Source organism: Benincasa hispida, chromosome 10 (assembly GCF_027475165.1).
Source record: "Benincasa hispida cultivar pf3 chromosome 10, pf3_genome.v1.1, whole genome shotgun sequence".
Lineage (NCBI taxonomy): Eukaryota > Viridiplantae > Streptophyta > Magnoliopsida > Cucurbitales > Cucurbitaceae > Benincasa > Benincasa hispida.
This window is the reverse complement of record NC_143487.1, coordinates 23926156-23947452: the sequence shown is the minus strand read 5'-3', so window position 1 is coordinate 23947452 and position 21297 is coordinate 23926156. Positions and strand designations below refer to the sequence as shown.

The window sequence follows — 21297 nt, the reverse complement described above, 5'->3', positions numbered from 1 at the left end:
CAAGAGTTACGCTGATGAATTCCAATCACCCTTGTTAATTAATTTATGATTGGGTTGATTATTCAAGAGAAATTAATTACTAGGAGCAATTATATTTTTAGTAGCAATTTCTTTTTTTAGTTTCTTAACCAATACATTATTTAACAATCATGTCATATAGGTCACACACTGGTGCAATTGATATTATTTCAAGGAGAAGTTAGATATTCCACAAGTTGTTTTAGAACCTTTGTGTTGCTTACTCTCAAAATATCTCTCTACAGTTCATAAGATTTTATTATCCAAATGTTTTTCATTTTATAATATCAACATTTTTAAAAAATTATAAATAGAGCAAAATCTATTAGTGATAGATTCTTATCATCGATATAATCCATCACTAATGAATTTAATACTTTAAATCTAATTATTATATTTATAACTACTCGTTATAATAACAAATAGTAAAAAAAAACTAAATTTTTTTATAAAATACCCTCAAACTTAAAAGCTAGGTTATAATTACGTCAATTGTGACAAGAATGAAATTGTAAATAATATTATGAATGTCTTCAAAATTCTACGCATCAACTATCACTTCTAGAATGATACATACTACATAGGATGATGACATTATAAAAAGGAAATTCATTTTTATTGAACCAACAATTAATCGAACTAATTTCGTTAGAATGAAATATGGGATGTTTTTTTTCCCCGGAATTAAAAAGAAACAAAAACTCAGATCTGAAACTGATTCAAAATTGGGAAATACTACAACAAAAGGAGCAATCAGGCGTAAGCAGTGCTGAAAAAGGATTTGAGAGTAGAGAGATTGAGAATGTTAAGAAGATAGGGATTAGTAGTGCATCTTGGGGTCTTGAATTGGCTAAGAGCAGCTCCATTTCCAATATAATGTTCCAAAATCTTATTAAAACTCCCTCTTTCCACAATCCTAAGCTCAAGAGGTCCGATTGAATTAGCCTTTCTTGAAACCACGTACCCATAGTCAATGAAAGCAGCGTCCATTGCTGAGCAGCAGTCTTCCAAAACACTGTCATTCACATCTCCTTTGACTTCCCAGTATATTACGTAGTGACCTGGTTGGTCCGACACCTCAGCGTGGCTAGTGAACTCAACTAGCTCGGCTCCACTTTGGTCACTCAGTATCTGGGACCCTCTTTCAACTACCAATTGGACATCTTTCTCTGTGTTTTTGTCTATGTTTACGTTTAAGACAAGCTTTCTTCTGCATATAAAGTTTAGCTTGGGCGTGTTGTTGTGAAACCCTGCTACTTCTACTACGTCTCCCAATCTGTATCTATAAAGTCCTGCACCCCAATTATCAATTACACCCATCATTCAATAGTTCTTTCAAATCTACAACTAGCACAATTTAAATGCAACTCTTATAGAGCATTTGGGGTAACCACCTCTTACTATAGTAACTACTATTTTGTAGTTCTAATTAGCTACTCTCAACACTATTTCAAAACCCCCAATTTGGTACAGTTTTTACTATTTTACGTTTATTATTTTTTTTATTCTTTGTTACCGTGTTTACTATTCACTTATAATTAAAATAATTTACACCCCACACATATACTATTATAATCTAAACTAAAATAATCTACACTCCAAACATAAACTATTATAACATAACTATAAGAATTTAAGACTATAATAACCTACTCCTTATCCCAAACACCCGCTTAGAGTTTATTAGTGATAGACTATATCGATACCATGAGTCTATCTATGATAAAGTTTATTATTTATAGATTTTTATATATTTACAATTCCTATGCTATATGCATTGTAATTATCCCAAAATTTTAGCTTTGGAAAATCAATGGATGCATACAATGAATCTCCCCCTACAGCTTGATATTTTTGAAAAAATAAATGATACAGCACGTGTTAAGTAGAGTACATTAAAATTTGATAAAGATAAAAAGTTTTGTAAAACCTGACTACTGACTAGGGCAGAAATTAAACTATTTAGAAGGGTTATTGGTACATGAAAATGAGAAGACGAGTATGATACTGTCATTATCCATTTTCTACCTAAAACTTATAAATAATATTATTTTCTACTCATGTTTGCAAAAAAAGCAAACCAAAAGTTTGAAATTAAAAAAAAAGTAATTTTTAAAAACTTGTTTTAGTTTTTAAATTTTGAAAATTTAAGTGTTTTCTTAAGATAAATAAAAACCTTCCAACATCTTTTTTAGTTTATTAGTTTATTGTTAAAAAAGGATGGGATGAAATAAGCATAAATTTAAAAAACATAAAACTAAAAACAAAATCGCTAGAGTGAACTAACTTAGTCATTTTTTTTTTCAGTAAACAAGGAGGAAAGTTTTTGTGATCATACCTGAAATTCAAATTTTATTTCAGATGGAGCCAAATAAGGTAGGTTGGAGGCATGATAAAAGGAGTAGTGACAATTACGGATCAAATGAATGATGCATGATTACCATACAATCATTCTTATAATCTTCTTCTAATAGATATTTTGTAAAAGTAAAGGTGAAAATAATGATAACGAAAGCAAGGCATAATTATTAGTTAGTATTTTTGCGGAGAAAACAAAATATCCAATCAAGTTTGAAAGCATAAAATCAAAGAAAAAATGTAAAATGATTTAAAAATCAGTCTCTAAAGAGGAAGGGCTATATGGAAGGAAAGAAAGAAAATAGATGAAGTGACGGACCTGTAAAAGTAGTAAGCACAAGCTCATACTGTTGTCCAACCTTGACTTGAGACAAAGGAATGGGTTGGCCTTCCAAGAAATCATGAATGGCAGTATCGGAGGAAGTAGAAGAATAATAATGTTGTTGTTGTTTGAAAAGTGGTATAAATTCAAAATAAGAGAAAGTTGGAATGACCGCAAAAGTAACATTTTCAGCTGGCAAACAAGGGTCCACATTAACCCCAATCCAACTCTCCGTTGATCCATAATCACCACTAACCAAAGGCAATCCCCCACCATAATGTCTCAATTTCTTCAAATACGGCTGCATTGACCCCGTCATTATGGAATACACATATTTACAGTTAGGCCATAACTTTGGTATCAAACCCAACCAATCCTCCTCCTTTAACTCTTCACAAACCCTTCTTATCTTCCTCCCCAAACCCGGCTTCGGACTCATCAACTTCAGAACAGCCTTTCGAATTTTGGGAATAGCAATCCTTGAAGACAGTGTAGAATGAGTAATGTCGTAGCAGATTTCTTCCCAACTCTCTTCCAATTGGTTCAATGCTTGGACTATTGTGTAGGCGAAAGTTGAGGTTACAAACTCTACTTCTTCTGAATACAATAGGCCTAGTAGGAGATGGCAGTAAGTTGATTGTTTGTAGTCACATCCCGAAATCACTTCTTGTGGACTGCACGTGAAGCTTTTGGTTTTCACTTGTTTTATTTTGAATTCCTCACTTGCGTAGTAATGCGTTGTTGCGGTTCCGGTTGTTATCCCTCCTTTCGTTTTCCTTTGCTTACTACTGTAAATAAACTCTAGAATCTTCCCTCCTTCCCTTGTGGGATAAACCCTAGTAATAATTTTCATTTTTTTCCATATTATTATCATTCACCAAATATATATATATATGATAAATAGGTTATGTTGCGTTGGTACCTGGATCTATAAGCAGCAGCTAAGCGGAAGATGAGAAGAGTAGTCTGAGCGCTATGAGAAGTAAAGGGGACGTACTTTTGTCTGCCTTCAGTGGTGCCAGAACTGCAGCGAGATGATTAATTAAGAAGAAAAAAAAAAAGGAAAAAACATAGGTGTTAGCTGTGCTACATCTAATGGAATAAATGGGGAGTAGTACCTCAAAGAGAGAGTGTTGATGGGTTGTTGAGTGAGGCAAGGAGAAGGGTCGCCATCTGCGATTCGTTGAAGGAAAGGCTCGAAATCAGCGTGGGAAGAGAGGGGGACTAAGGAAGTGAAGAGAGATTGTAATGTAAAGTCATCAGGAATTTCATGGATATTGACATCTCCAAGCCATTGCTTCAAGTACTCAACACCGTAATTCTGTTGCAGAATCTTACGGAGAGTGCGGGATTGAGCCACGCCTGCTTCTGACGACACTTGCTCAAACCAATCAATCACATCTTCTTCACATAACTCATCAATCTTCATCAATCCCCTGCCACCTTCTCTTCCTTCTCCTTCCATTTTTACATGTATGGTCTTTTTTTCTCCACAACCCACAAACAATTTGGTATATTGTTTTTTGTTCAGTAGACGGGCTAGGTTAAATGCTCAAGAAATTAAACTATCTACTACTGCAAAAAAAAAAAAAAAAAAAAAGTTGCACCGGCCGAATTCAATGTACGACAGAATACCCACCACAAAACAACATCAATGTGTTATCATCTTTTACACAGAGACAGAAAGAGAAAGAGATTGGTGTTTGAAAAGTTAAAATAAATAAATAAATAAATAACAAGGAGAGGAATGAGAGAGAGTGGTACTGGTATGTGTTGACAATCCCACATCCCAACAATAAAGACACCCCACCCATATGCTATTTTCCTTTCTTTTTATTGTTGATTTTAATATGTATAATAATTAATATTCATATAATATGTGGTATCAAAAGAGAGAAAAAAAAAATAATAAATACGTAAATTAAAAATAAAGAATATGGAACTTATGTTTACAGCTCTAAAGACTGAAAGTGAAACCCCAGCAGGGCAGTGCGTTGTTTTCTGTATGGCCAAATCAAAAATTCAAGAGCCCATAACCTTGCGGTTGTGGGGACCTCTGTTTCTTATCTCTGCCCTCCACAATTTCTCTCTTTCCACATAACTAAGAATTAAGTAACTTTTGTTAACTTCTCTGTTTTGGTTTACAAATTTACTTAATGATCTTCATAATAAGATAGTTATCGTAAATATAACAATTAAACTTAAAGTATTTATAGATATAATATAATATAAAAGAATTTGAAGATATAGCAAATTTTAGATTTTACTTTGAAGTCTGACAGCAATACAATATTGCTAGTATCACTAGTAAGAGTTTATCGATGATAGAATATATCATTGATAAATTTTGCTACATTTGTAATTATTTAAAAATATTGTTATATATTTAATTATTCGTTTTAATAGTGTTGTCAAATGTAATTACCCAAATAAAATAAGAGTTTGTTGGATAGCATTTTTTGTTTATTTTTTTTTAAAAAAATTTATCTTCTACTACCATTTCTCAGTTTGTGAGAAACAAACTTTTGGTAATCCAACTTTTGCATAAACCTAAGAAAAATTATTCTCTCTCTAATTATGTTAATTATACTTAACTATAAAACAATGGAAAAAGTAAGGAAAAAAATACTAAAAAAATGAGAAACCAGAAATAATTATCTAACGCCTTTCTTGTTTTTATTTCTTCTTTTCAACATAACAAAAAATAAGAATAGTTATTACTTATATTTATGATTTTAGTTCTTAAGAAAATAGGAAACATGAAATAAGGAAGAAAAGAAAACTAGAAACAAAAACGTTATTAAACGAGATTTAAGATTCTCTTTTTATAAATAAAAAAGATTGTATTTGTATTTGTTTGATGAGATTAATATATAACTTTGTATAACTTAATTAAATATAAATGATCTAATTGATTATAAATCATTTAATTAAATAGTTAACTATAAATATTGAAAAAGAAGATATTTATACCAATTATAAATAAAGAAGAAGAAGAGAGGGCTGGACATAAAAATCTAAACTTTTATAGAAAATTCTTACCACAGAAATAAAATATAAATGATGGAATAACTTAAAACCTTGTAGTTACACTTCTTTCTAACCAGTCATAATTAGCTTAAAGTTTATACAACGCCTTTCTTCTTTTATAGCAAAACTCCAGCTTTTGCACATTTACTTTTTTCGGTACAGGACGAGGATGCTTAAATTTAACCTTTCAGCTTTCATTTTTATTAAATTAAAATCTTGGAACTTATCCTTTAACTACAAAATATATTTTAACTTATCTTAGGACATATTTATTTATTTATTTATATTATTATGATCATTATTTTGGATATGATACATCACTAGTGTCACGATCGATTGGATTAATGTTTGGTTGGTTGTGTTAGGTTCCAAAGTTTTAAAATTGTCACATGAGAAATTGTGTCCATACAAGGAGATGAAAATATCTAGAAATTGGGCATGAGATCCACTATAAACATATTCTCTTTAAAATGTCTTAGGTTTGAATCTTCATTTCCATGTGTGATAATGATATTTGGAAAAAAAACGTGAGCATTAAATGAGAAATTTTGGACCAATCACAAATCGCCATGTCATTTCTCAAATTAATGACGAAATTATAAATAATCACATTTGGGACTAATTAAAGGTTCACACATGTCCCAAATTGACATTTAAGACATAAGTTGACAAATCTCAATGATGTCATGTGTTTTCATCTTGATCGTTGTATCAAATAAAATACTTTGGTCCATTTAGTATTGTCTAAATACCACTTGAGCCCAAAAATAGGCTTAGTTTGGCCAAAAGCTAACTAAGATCGAATCCAATTAGTTTCCTAAGGGTCAGATCCATGGACCAACCAAGCTCAGGCCCACAAATCCCACATAATTAGAAGCTTTATAAATGGAGTTGTTCTTCTTCATTCGAAGGGTTCATAAATTTTATACTCTACAGAGAGAGAATTCTCCCAACAATCACAAGACTCCCTAAACTCCTGAATGTTGAACCACTCCTTAAAGATAAGTCTTTGGAAGATACAAAATTCTTCCAAGACTTTAACTTTAGGAACATATACACATTCCACTTCCTCAAATCAAACGTACGCATTCAATATTGAGAACAAGCTGCAAAGCCTTTAAGATAAATTCATTTTTGAGAACAAGCTGCAAAGCCCTCAAGATAAATCCACATTTGAGAACAAGCTACAAAGCCCTCGAGACAAATCAACATTGAGAACAAGTTGTAAAGTCCTTAAGGCAAATTTATTTTTCGAGAGAAAGCAGTTAAATTTAGGAAGAATAATATTATTATATTTCTTCTCATTTTTCTAAGACAACTGCAAAGTCTTCTTATATAAAAGAAAGACCACCAACCAATAACGAAAGAAATAGACCCATGATAGACGCGTATAGATATCTTCCATAGTCATTTGTTGATAAGTTTATCAAATTACCATTTTGAAATACCTTTAGTTAACATATCAGCTGCTTGTTCGGTCTTCAGAAGATAAGATGTGCTTATCACACCTACATCAATCTTCTCTTTTATAAAATGTTTGTCAACTTCATTATATTTTTTCCTTTTATGTTGGGTTGGATTAGGAGATATGATGATGAAAGCCTTGTTATCACAATAAATCTATATAGGATCCTTTTGAGACAATATTGCTTCTTCAAGTATCCTGTTAATCCATATACCTTCACAAATTTCATCTGCTGAGGCTCTAAATTCTACTTTGGCATTGCTTCTAGCTACTACATTTTTTTTACTACACAATGTAACTAAATTCCCTCCAACAAATGAACAATAGTCATAAATAGATCTTTTATCAATAGTACTTCCAACCCAATCTACATTACTTCAACTTGAAGACTGACAAGTTTTAAAAATAATATGCAGACCTGGAGAACCTTTCAAATATCTTAGGGTTTTATTCACTACTTCAAAGTGAATGGGTCAAGTAAATGAATGAATTGACTCACTATACTTATTGCAAATGTAATAAGCCTTTGGTACCTAGCTTTGTCCTTTACTTCTTCGCCTTTTGCAGCCGGTAATTTCACATTCAATTCAATAGAAGTTTCTATTGTCCGTGAACCAAGTAAACCTATCTCTTGAAGCAAGTCAATAACATATTTTCTTTGATTAACGAAAATATCTTTCTTAGGTCTTATAAACTCCATCCTTTAAAAAGTACTTCAAGACTCTTAAGTTTTTGATTTGAAACTTACTTACAAATTTGTTCTTAAAATCAACTAACCCTTCTTCATCATCATTTGCAAAATAATATCGTCAACATACACAATTAAAATAGTTGTTTTACTATTACCAAAGTGTTTAAAGAAAATTATATAATCTACTCTAGTGATAAGCTCATGAAATACCTCTTATTCTAAATCACTATTGAGGAAGACATTCTTAACATCTAGTTGATGAAGTGACAATTCTAAGTTAGCCACATGGGACAAAAGAATTATGATGGAGTTAATTTTTGCAATGGGAATAAATATCTCCTGATAGACATTCAAGAGGTGTTCTAAAACTCAAAACTTTGCTAGGCATTCTATTTATTAGATAAGTAGTCGTGAGTACAACATCCCCTATAAATACTTAAGAACATGCAATTGAAAACATTATTTGCATTCAACATTTCTGTTTTGTTGAAGGGTATCTCGATTTGTAGATTGATGTAAAATGCTCATTTCCATTTAAAAAAATCACTCAAATATTCGTTGAAGTACTAAGTTCCATTGTTAGTGTGAAATGTTGATTTTTGTTTAAAATTGAGTATCAACCAAATTATAGAAATTTTTGAAAAGTTCTTTCACCTCATATTTTCTTTTTTATTAAATAGACTTGAGATAGATGTATATGATCATGAATATGTTGGGTTTTATATCTTAAAAACTCGCAGTTTGTAAAATAATAAACATCTTCTATAATCAATATACTTGTTATTGATTTCATAAATTGTATGAAAGTCTAAATCCAATAAACTAAGACCAATGACTATTGTATGAGTACTTAAACTTTATGTAGAGACATAAGAGTGGATCAGATTCGAGTAAATAGTCAAAATGATCTATGGTACATGAATGAGGTTAGGTACCTTATTTTGGGAACACCATTGGATGCGACCTGTTCTGTAGTTGTTACAAAGAGTTGTAAAGTGTTACAAACGATGTGATCTTAATTCGTACATATTATGACATGAGGAGTGGGGGCGTCCTATGCAATGAGTTTGCATAAGATCAGGACCAAAAAATAAGTCACTCTTACTTTATAACGGTGTTTACTGTTTAAGACTAACTATTTCACCTAGATGACCTAGGTAACTCGATCTTAATCCTGAGCTAACTATGAACTCTTGTTTATTTGGGATTGCCATTAGATTTGCATAGTTGAGGGTTGGCTCAATAACACCGGCTCAATAAGACTCCCATTTTAGAGGTAAGACCAGATAGATAGCTCGGGACATAGGGTGCAAGACGGAGTTCATGCCTACCCAATTTAGGGATAGGAGAAAGGTTGTTCTCTCAAGTACTAAATCCAGGTCTTGAACAAGGGGTCCCACCCTCTCACTGGACTGAGAGAGTTTGGTTTAGTAATTGGATCACAAATCAATTGTTCATTAGAGGATCAGTAGGGACTTGAGGAATAAGACATAATCTCGGGGGTAAAACAGATATTTGACCCAGCCGTTATTACAAACAACCTGTGAAGGGTCGATTTACTGATTATGGTTAAATCATGTGGACATAATATATTTACAGTGAGGGGAGTGCAACTATAGGCTTTGGTGGAGTGACCCATTAGTTAACAGATGGAGATTAATTTAGTATAATGAGTTTAGCCAATTAATTTTGAATCGTTGGAGCCCATGATCTGTAGGTCCACGAGGTCCCCCTACTAGCTCATAACGGATTAACTCTAAAATAGCGTGATAAGTTAATTTGAAACATTCAGATTAGAATTAAGGAAATTAGTAATTATATGAGATATAATTACATGTTTAATTTTAGAATTACACGCAATTTATATTTTAAATATGATTTAAATATATAAAGATGTATATGTGTTAAAATTAATTTAATATTTGATATTAAATTAATTAAATTTTATTTAATAATTAATTTATGAAATTAATTAAAATTTTCATTTTTAAAATCAAAATAGGTTTAATAAAATCAAAATTTGATTTTTGAGATAAAATTGAAAAAGGAAAAAAAAAACACTAAAATAGAAAAAGTAGATTTTCCATTATCCATCTTTCAAGTAGCTCACACAAAATGCATTCAACTTTGCCTTGTCTTCTCCAAGCATGAGCTACAACTCATAAAGTCTCTCATTTGCATGTTGATCTGTAATATAATGAAGAGATTGGAGTGAAAATCGGGCATGCAATCTATAGAGAATTTGAGAGAAAATTCGGGTTTAAGAAAGAGTTCTTCAATAAGGTTGCTGCAGTGAGCTTTTCTCCTTCATCCATTGATTCAAGCTTGTCTTGAGTCCCACAACTCAATCTAGAGCACCAAGAGAATGGTGGAGAAGATCTTGAGGTGGTCTACAACAAGATTTGAAGAAGATAACAGTTGGAGAAGGAGCTTTGAAGAAGTTCTACAAGAGGTATGTCTTGAAACTCACTTGTTTTTCTGCAAGAGCATGCTTTATTTTTGCCAAATTAGTGAATTTGAGTACTTAGATGATCCTTGTACTTCCGCTATTGCTGATACAATCCTACAGAAATAAAGGTGACAAACTGATGCGTTAATACCATGCGATGGATTGATAAGACTATTGTGGGTTAACACTAAGTTTTATCTGGTTGAACCCAAGTGCAAATTCAACCAGAGTCCTGGTAAGTCCAGAGCCGAACGCAGAGATTGCTTGCTAATGTGTGGTAAAACTAAAAATATGATCATAGTGCAAATTGAAGTGTTCAAAATGGATGAATGAATGAGCTATTTTGAATCTAAGTACTATGCGATAAAAATTATGTCTAAATGAAACAGTGTGAATTTAATGATAGATATATGATGAAAGGGTTGAGAAGAATTATCACTAACACTTCCTAAACAACTAAGTGGGTTATGTGATCAAGCGATGCACTCAACGTTACATCCAATACTTCTCAGTGTATCTAGCCACATTATCATATTTCTAAGATGCATACGATGAGTACAATATGCAAAGGATATACTTATTTTTAAGAAATATCTTCTCTTATTTTATAAAATCCAAATCTAAGGTCTTTCAAACTTAGATTAAATTTACTTATAAAAATCTCTCAATTGATTCAAGCAAGCCATATAAACATGCATAAGACAAGTTGATCGCTTGATTCTCTTGTTGTTTAATAGTATTAGCTGACCCATTTAACAAATTAGTTACGCATGATATTGATGGAAAAGATGGATAGAAGATAAGATAAACATGTATTCATATTGCACAGTCTGAATTTGTCAATAAAAAAAGTACAATGCAAATACACAAAGGAAAAGAAAAGAGTATAGAATCAAGCCATGGTTTGTAATGCCTTACTCCCTACGACTCCTTTGATGACTTTATCACTTAGAACATTAAACAGTGGTATCATTCTTCCTCTCTCACAGGAATCCTAAGTTCTCACTAGGGAATTTCTATGGAAATATAGGAAGGTTTTTTAGTAGATTTTCCTCTCAGAATTTTCTCATCTCCCACTATTGTTATATCTGCATGAAAAATACATGGGTATTTATAAGCATTCGAGGATGCTTTTCTTCTTCTTCTTCTTCTTCTTCTTCTTCTTTTATTTATTTTTTATTTTTTTATTCTATCTTTCTCATGATTGCATTGATGGGGCGCATTAAATTCCATATCCTGTTGCACCGTCTGCAACGTGTTAGGGGTTCATTCATAAAGTTCTCTTGCCGACTACCAACACAGTCTGTGATTTGACTCCTACCGCCCATGTCATGTGAAGCCTCATTGCTTATAGCAATGTGATCATCCTCTTTTCTGGTAGTTCTTGATTGATGCGTCAGTGGGTACTTAACTTATGCGATTGTGCATTCATCTGGTTGTACTGAAGGGTATTCTGCACAAAGATAGTAATATCAGCCTGAAATTTAGATATGTTAGATATTGAAAGTGTGTGATCACATACTCTATTTTTTGTATAAATTCTTTAGTAAAGAATGTCGAAACTTCATGCCTTTCTCTTATTTTTTACATGGAAGAGATACAATAATTTGTATTTCTTACAAGTCATCACACCCCCAAATTTAGAACATTACTTGTCCTCAAGAATATACTTATGATTTCTTAGTACTACGATCGTCTTCATAAGTTGCCTAGACCTCTCAAAGTGCCTAACCCAATTTGCTAGACCAAAAATTTCTAAAGTTTTATTCCTTTTTCTTCTAAATTTATTTCTAACCTTGAGAAACTGGAGGATTAATCTTCAAAAATTCTTTACTCGTTCGAAAATGGAGGTTTTGAACAAAAATAATAATAATAAAAAAAGAATCTATCCTTGCTATTTTTGTGGTGATCTAGCGCTGATCTAAGCGACTGACCTTCGTTTTGACATGCTCCCACAGGTGTCATGCGGACATCGAATTATGAGCCAGTTGCTCTTTTCAAACTAGCTCATGCCTTGATTTTTTATAGGAGTGGCGTTGCAATCATTTATGCTTTGCATTGATCATGATTCTTGTCTTCGTTTTGGCTTACCCCCACTGGTGTTATGCAGACATCTAACTACGAGCAAGTTTCGATCTCAACGTTTATTATTATTATTATTCTATTATTATTTTATTTATTTATTTTAAGATGAACATATTCAAGGAGATTAAATGATTTCAAAAGCTTTTAAACTAAAAAAAAAAAAACTCCCCGACCCCCAAATTTAAAGAGCAACAAGGTTCTCATTGCTGAAGAAAAAAAATATGCGATGGTATTGGAAAGATCTTGTAAAAGAAGATTTCCATGAAGCCTGCACGCTTATTGAATCCAAGAAATAATTTCAAAAGAAAAAAAAAATTCTAAAACTTAATACTAATTCCAGTCTAGGTGTTAGTGTTAGAGCATGGTTTCATTATTGAGGTCATTATTAGTAACCAAGGCAACAAAAAATAATAAGCGATCAAAAGTATATACAAGATACAAACAACAAAAGAAGGCACAAAAGATAGACAACCAAAGAATTTATATTCAACTATCGAGGTATGATACATGAAAGTGAAAGAAGATTGACGTCAAGTAAAAATAAAAGAAGCAAGGAAGGACACCACCTCCAAATTTAAGTTTCTCCCACATCATTGTTGTGATCTTGCGATAGATCTTCATTGGGAAAGAGCAATGGATCATGGAGATTCAGAGGAATTGGAGGCACCACCACTAGGCGAGTGGCAATGTTCTGAAATAAGTCAAACATATAATGGAACTGATTGTACTGCCTTTACGTCAACTGCCGAATGAAGTCACGCGTTGTATTTTGTTTGTCTTGAACAAATTCCCTCAGCTCGCTGTGCTGTCTAAGGAGCTCATCTTACTATTACCTTAGATCATCCATTTGCATTTGGAGCGATTACTATCACGATAGTGCATCGAGACCTCCCAAAATTGGTTCATGGAGGTCATTGTGAAGGAATTTGTTCCATTCGTCCTTAGGATCAATCCTTTCGTAGTCATCTACATGTTCATTTTGCGCATCTTCATCAGGTTGATGCTCACTATCCTCACCAATGCCAAAGTCAATGCCTGTTTCAGTCCTAGGCGATGGTAGGCTTGGGTCATCAGTAGTGATGCGTGGAGGGCTTTTAGAAGATGGTAGTGGACTTGGTAATCTAGATGCGAGGGGGAGGATAGGAAGAGGTTCATCTTTGAAAGCTGGTGGCGCTGGGTTTTCAAGCGATGGGGGGCGAATATTGAGGTTAACGCTTACTCAGAGGGATTCAGGATTCGTCTAGGGTGGTGGAGATTTTTCTGATTGGGGCGAGGGGAGCACTTTTTTGTTAAACTCTGGGGTGATAATCATCTTTCTTTTCTTGTGCTGAGAGGCTTCTGGGGTAGTCCGAGTCTGAGGCTGCTGCTTTGCTTGTGTCTTAGGTTGAGCTTCTTACGCTGGCAACCTCATTAAGCAACGGAGAGAGTTGTTTGTCAATGTGCTTTTCACTGTCAAATCTTCTTCCTCTTCAAACCATCCTTGGGCCACACATAGCTCCATAATGAGTGAATGGAAGAATAGTTGCCCCCTTTGGTCTAGTTAAAGATGACCAAGTTTGGTCTATGATCAAGCAACCAACATTTATAGGGATTAGTCGCACGATAAAGAAGATGGCCATTACTCGTTCTCTTCGGACTGAATCATCATGCATTGTGGGAAGCAGCTTTCTCTTGACGAAGTATAACCACACATTAGCTTCAGGTGTTAGGTTATGTGGTGACAATATCTTGACCCGTTTTAGCGAGATGGTCCATTTCATCCCAGGTAGTGGTACCACCTTCTGCGCTTCTTTTTTCTCTTCAGACGTTGGGCATTCAATTATTCTATTTCCTTCAACGTCAGAGATGTCTTCCAAGTTGTATAAGTGATTAATTTTCTTTACGCCAAATCCAATATTTTCCTCCCCAACATCAACTTTATATCTCCTAGAGTGAGGCTTTCCCTCATAGAATGCAGTCACTACAGAAGGTTTGACCGTTTTGGCCCCTATGCAAAAATGTTTCCAACGCAATATGTTGACTGTTTCACTAATTAAACGCGATAGAGGCGTGCTTTCTGGGAAGAAGCCCATCTTGATCAGAATTGATGGCCTCTTCTTGGGAATTCTTTCCTTCTCTACCACGGGCGTTTTTCCCTTCTCCTCCTTCCTAGCCATCGCTTGTTTTTGTGTTTTTTCTTTTTAAGAAGCGCCATCTACTGCTCCCTTTTTCTTCCCTTTCTTTGGTTTTTCAACTTCCTTCCTTTTTCTCGCATCTACCTCCCTTACCACTTTCTTTCCTTTCTTCTCGATGTGCTGAACCTTTTCTTTCTTGGCACTTTCCTCTTCTTCACTTTCCTCGCCCAGCTCTTTCTAGAGTTCTATCGCAGCTCGATATGCACTATCCAATGATTTCTCTAGATGCGATGGAACTTCGATGGCTTAAGCTCCTCATTGCGAATTTTGCGATGGAGCTTTGTCACTAAAATCAAACATTCTTCCTTCTTCCTATATTGCCAAGGCTTTCCCTTACCCTTTTGGCCTTTTTCTGAAACTCTTTTGCCAACGCCTTGGTAGATGAGGCGAAGGCACTTGCTTTGTTGCTTCTTTTTCTTCCTTCTTTTCCACTTCTTCTCACAACTAGCTCCTTTTCAACATTGACAACAACTTCGCCTTGTTTCTCCCTGCTTCTCGCACTATCAAGCCCAAACGGTGATGGGTCAGCCCCAACTTGCTGAAGGCTAGGCTGGTTTACCATACATCCATCAAGGGATTCGAGAGGCTTTAGATTTTTTAGAATATCTCCTAGGACCTCTCTTTCATCCTTACGTCGTGCCTCACTTATGGTGGAGGTAGTTAGTTGTAGGTGAACATGAGGGGACAAAGATTAAGACGTGGCTGCAGCTAAAGGGATAAATGCAGGGTTGAATGGTGATGGGGATGCCACCGTGGGTGGTGGCGCATAGGTAGGTGTGGTGGTGACAACAAATGAGATGAGATTAATGGAAACAGAGGGGGATACCACCTCGTAGAAGATTATAGGGGTAGATGATCGGACAGACGAAGGGGTGTTTTGTCCAGCCATTTGGGATGCTAGAGGAAAAGATATGATGGAAAGAAGGTTAGAGAGCTTTTTAAGATTCGCCAAAAAGTCTTTAGAGCATAGAGAGCTTAGGGCTTAGGAAAGGTTTATGAAAGCAAAAAGAAATAGGATACTCAAGGAGGGTTTTAAATAGGCAAAGAATGGGAAGGGAAACAATGGACTACCTCACGATTCGAGGCAATCATGATGTTGCACACATTAATGGCGATTGGAAGGAATGTCAAGTAGCGCCTCTTTCACCGACCTAAGGTGGAATGACGTATCGTTCCCTTACTTGCGATGAGTTCTTTTTTAGTTGTGTTGGGCTACAATTACCACACATTGCCAATCTCATCGCAACACTCATCGTATCAGAAAAACCCCAATTTCCAAATTTTGTTTTAAAGAAATTAAATAATAAAACAGAAAGCAGCAAGTAGTCGATTAAGAATTAAAGAAGCTAGAAGAACAAAAATAAGCAGTATGCAAGCTAAATGAAAAGAACAATAAAGTATACAAAAAAATGCAATGTGTCCCGTAATGGATATAGCGTCAAAGTGTGGGGACTCCTTATATCGCATCATTCGGGCTTCCTTAAGTCTATGGAGATTTTTTTATGATGAAAATCCCCTCCATAGTATGGCTTGTTTCTTTTCCCATTTACCTTAAATGTGTTGGTCCCATCTTTACTAATCAATTCCACCGTTCTATGCAGATAGACTTCTTTGATGATGAATGGTCCTGACCAGCGTGATTTCAACTTTCTTGGAAAAAGACGAAGTCAAGAGTTAAATAATAAAACTTTTTGGCCAATTTTAAAGTTTTTTTTATGAATGCATTGATCATGCCAACGCTTTGTTTGCTCTTTGTAAATTTTGGCGTTCTCATATGATTGCAGTCTTCATTCATCTAGTTCCAACAATTGAAGCTTCCTTGGCTCTCCCACACTTTTCAAATCAAAGTTGGGCTTTTTTATGGCCTAGAATGCTTTGTGTTCCAGTTCTAGTGGCAAGTGGCATGATTTTCCAAAGAATAAGGCATATGGGGACATCCCTATGGGAGTTTTGTTTGCGATGTGGTAAGCCCATAATGCTTTGTCTAACCTTTGAGCCCAATCTTTTCGTGTCGGGTTAACAACTTTCTCCAATACTTTCTTGATTTCCATATTTGATACCTCTGCCTGACCATTTGTTTGGGGGTTGTATGTTGTAGCTATCTTATGGTGAACGTTGTATTTGACTGAAGGAAATCATAAACATATATCTCTATGAGCAGGGAAACTTCATCAATCAAAATTCCATTTTGAATGAACACAAAAATTACAATCTAATCGGAAACGAACTGATTATGCACAAATAGAAATTACAGCATGCTACAATAAGTTCAAAGGATAGAGTACGTGTACCTTTGAAGAACCTTTCTTCAAGTATCCCTCAATTAGTGTCCCATGCATCCAACAATAGCACTCGAACGCAACGAATGGACCAACCAACAACATGAACAACTTGATTCTCCTTGAACTGAATCGAGTCCAATTCGATCCACGAACTAAGTAAGAACACCACCACAAGTGTTACCTTGTTATTCTCGGTGTGAGAATCCAGGAGTTATGGGCTCTGTATGATCTTGGATTGATGAAGAGATGAAGTATGCGATCAAGTAGACGATCGAGTAAGTGGGAGATATGAACATTGCCTATTGTGTAGACGATGTACTCGATCATTTAGTAAATTGAAGCCTATCGCATAAACTTTGCTACTCAATCGTGTAACAATGATCAACGAGTAACTATTGTATAGTCAACTCTATGCGATCATGTATGCTCTTAAAGAAATCAACCCTTAAGGGAGCAATTTATCTCTTTACCCTTGCTTCGAGGAAAAAGTGAATCCGTCTTGTGTAACTGAGTTCCTAGCTCCCCAATCAGACGAATCCATAAAAAAGTGGGCTTGTTAAGTTGACAATCTGGCCACTCTCACCCATATTAATCAAAGGATTGCCCTCATAGGCAGGAGTTCCCAAAACACTCAAGATTAAGGTCATGTCACCTATGGTTATTTCAGTGAAATGTAAGTCTCATTTATCAATGACATTATATAAAGAGACTAATCATCTCGTGGTCCGATCTTAAACAAACTCTTTGTATAGGACACCCCCCTCTTGCATATCCCACATTAATGGTTAGGATCAGACCACCTGTAGCACATTAGAACACTTGTAAATATCTACAAAGTGAGTCGTATCCGTAGTGTCACTAGGATAAGGTATCCCTCCTTTATCCTTATACTACAGACCATTTAGGTTATTACTTAAGACATGATCCATTTGTATGTCTCACATACATGCTTAAGTTACATGAAATAACTACGGATCTTAGTTTATTGGATATGAGTAAATGAAAATAAAATAACATTTATTTTATGAATAACAATGTTTACAAAAAGTTTACAAACTACGAGACCGCTGGGAGAATTAGGATACCATTCCCAACAGTCTCCCACTTTTCCTAATACCTCGAGAGACTAATGTACAATACATAAAATAGTACAATATACAATAAACTAGGACATACTCTATACCCCAGTATCATCTCCCACTTGCCCTAGACAAGGTGCCGCATGTCCCATAGACCCAGACTCTCCATATGACCCTCGAACACTTTAGTCATGAGAGCCTTTGTAAACGAATTAGCAACGTTGTGCTCCGACGTGATTTTTGTGCCTATCACATCACTGTGATGCACAATCTCTCTGATCAAATGATACTTCTGTTCAATATTCTTGCCTCTATGTTGACTCCGAGGTTCCTTAGAATTTGCCATAGCCCTGCTGTTATTACAATAGAGAGTGATCGGTAAAGACATATTTGGAACAACTTCCAAATCTATAAGGAACTTCCTAAGCCAAACAACCTTTTTAGTAGCTTCACAAACGGCTACGTATTCGGCTTCCATAGTGGAGTCCGTGATGCATCTTTGCTTGATGCTTCGCCAGACTACAACTCCTCCATTCATAGTGAACACTGACCCTGATGTCAATTTCCAAGAATCTTTATCAGTCTAAAAGTCAAAGTCTGTGTATCCTATAAGGATCAAATCCTTATCTCCATACACGAGCATATAGTCTCTCGTTCTCCGAAGATACTTGAGGATCGTTTTGACCGCTATCCAGTGATCTAATCCTGGTTTGGATTGATATCGACTGACAATCTCTACTGCATAGCAAATGTCAGGTCTAGCACATAACATTGCATACATAAGGTTTCCAACAGCCAAAGCATAGGGAATTTGTCTCATTGCCTCAACCTCTTGAGGTGTCTTAGGACACTGTTCCTTAGATAAAATAATTTCCTGCCTGAAGGTTAATAAACCCCTCTTGGAATTCTGCATTGAGTACCTGATCAACATATTGTCAATGTAAGATGCCTGAGACAAGGTTAACCTCTTGTTCTTACGATCCCGAATGATCTAGATCTTTAGAACATACTGTACCTCTCCCAAATATTTCATTTGGAATTGGGTAGCTAGCCACTTCTTAATGTCAGTCAGAAAACCTACATCATTCCCAATGAGTTGGATATCATCCACATACAACACTAAAATAGCTACTGAGTTATTGATGATTTTCTTATAAACACAAGGCTTATCAACATTCTGATCAAAACCAAACAATTTGATCGCACTATCAAATCTAATGTTCCACGATCTAGATGCTTGTTTCAGCCCATAAATGAACCTATTAAGCTTTCAAACTCTTTGCTCTTGATCTGAAACAATGAATTCCTCTAGTTGAGCCATGTAGATGGTCTCTTCAAGATTACCATTTAGAAAGGCAGTCTTGACGTCCATTTTTCATATCTCATAATCATAAAATGTGGCTATGGACAGGATAATCCTGATAGACTTCAACATGACAATAGGTGAGAAAGTTTTCTCATAGTCCACTCCTTCAACCTGGGTATAACCCTTTGCCACGAGTCTAGCCTTAAAAGTCTACACCTTTCCATCTACACCTCGTTTTCTCTTGTAGATCCACTTACACCCTATTGATTTTACCCTATCAGGCTGATCCACAAGTTCTCAGACAGAGTTGAAGTACATAGACTCCATTTCCTGATTCATGGCTTTAATCCACTCATCTTTGTCAACATCCTCCATTGCTTGCTTATAAGACAATGGATCCTCAACTCCATTGTCAAACATGATGTTTTGGGCTTCAGTCAAACCCATGTAGCATTCCACTGGGTTCGCAACCCTCCCACTACGTCAAGGCAGTCTCAACTCTTAAGATAGTTGACTAGATAAACCGACATCAACAACTTTTGTTGATCTATCAGTCTGTTCAACAACTCTTGTTGAACTCTCAGTAGTCTCATTAGAAATCTCATGTAAAATAAGCTTCCTTCATGGCTTATGATCCCTGATGTGGTCTTCTACCAAGAAGATAGCATTTGTCGACAGAAACACATATTCTCACTCGGATCATAGAAGTATCCACCCCTCGTTTCCTTGAGGTAGCCTACAAAGAGGCAAACTTTCGAACGCGGTTCCAATATCTTAGGGTTAGAAATAAGCACGTGGGTCGGACATCCCCAAGTCCTGAAGTGATGTAAACTACCATTACGGCTTCTCCACAGCTCAGAAGGTATTTCAAAAACACTCTTTGAGGCAACGTTGTTCAAATATAACATGCAATCTCCACTGCAAATCCCCAAAACGAGTCTGAAAGATGAGCATAACTCATCATAGACCGAATCATGTCCAATAGGGTTATGTTTCTCCTTTCTGATACACCATTCTAATGAGGTGTACTTGGGGCTGAGTGTTGAGATGTGATTCCATGGTCTATCATATAGTTCTGGAATTCGAGGTCCATATACTCTCTACCACGATCAGATTGTAGTGTTTTTATCTTCTTACCTTACAAGTTTTCAACTTCAGCCCTATACTTCTTGAACTTTTCAAGAGCGTCAGACTTATGTTGCATTAGGTATAGATACTCATATCTTGAACAATCATCTATGAACGAGATTAAATATTTATACCCACATCGAGCTCTAACACTCATCGGACCACAGAGGTCTGAATTTATAAGCTCCATGGTTTCCTTGGCTCTATAACCTTTTCCAGTAAAAAGTTGTTTGGTCATCTTACCTTCAAGGCATGATTCACATACCGACAAAGAGTTTTCTTCTGAACCTTTTAGAAGTCCACATTTCACCAACTTCTCAATCCTATTAAGGTTGATGTGACCTAACTGTAGATGCCAAAGATGGGCACTGTCCTTAGGAGAAACCTTTGATCTTTTTGTAGTTGTCACTAACATTTTAGTATTAAGCAAGGCTTTTATGACTAACGACCTTAGTACATACAAGTTATTTTTCATTGAACCAAAACCAATCTTCATACCAGTCTTGAAAATAAACATTTTACTCTAAGAAAAGGAGATGAACGTTGTTCAATCAGACAAGAAACCGAGATTAAGTTCCTCTTGATATAGGGAACTACAAAAACATTATCCAGTAACAGATAACATTTCTTGTCCAAAAATAACTTCAGCCTACCTACAGCAACAGCTAAAACAACCTCAGTACCTACTTGAAGAGTTAACTCTCCATCTTCCAACGTTTTCTAGGAACTAAATCCTTGGTAGGAAGAACTTACGTGGTTAGTAGCACCTGAATCAAGTATCCAGGTAGAATCATCATTCTCTACCAAACACGTCTCCAAGACAAATAAATCACATTTATCGTCTTTAGACTTCTTCCTCTTCTGGAGAGTAGAGGGATCAGTGTCAGAACTTTTATAAGCTCCAAGTTCC

At 35.2% G+C, this 21297-nt stretch overlaps 1 protein-coding gene across 1 annotated transcript; it reads right to left on the bottom strand.

Annotated features, from left to right (window-relative positions):
* Window positions 1-612: 612 nt before the first annotated feature.
* DFL2 (Auxin-responsive GH3 family protein) lies at window positions 613-4387 on the bottom strand. The gene is made up of 4 exons (XM_039044398.2): window positions 3817-4387; window positions 3621-3722; window positions 2696-3534; window positions 613-1310 (listed from the first exon to the last, which is right to left on the bottom strand). The coding sequence occupies exons 1-4, from the start codon at window positions 4161-4163 to the stop codon at window positions 772-774; spliced, it is 1827 nt and encodes a 608-aa protein (XP_038900326.1). The 5' UTR covers window positions 4164-4387; the 3' UTR covers window positions 613-771.
* Window positions 4388-21297: the final 16910 nt, after the last annotated feature.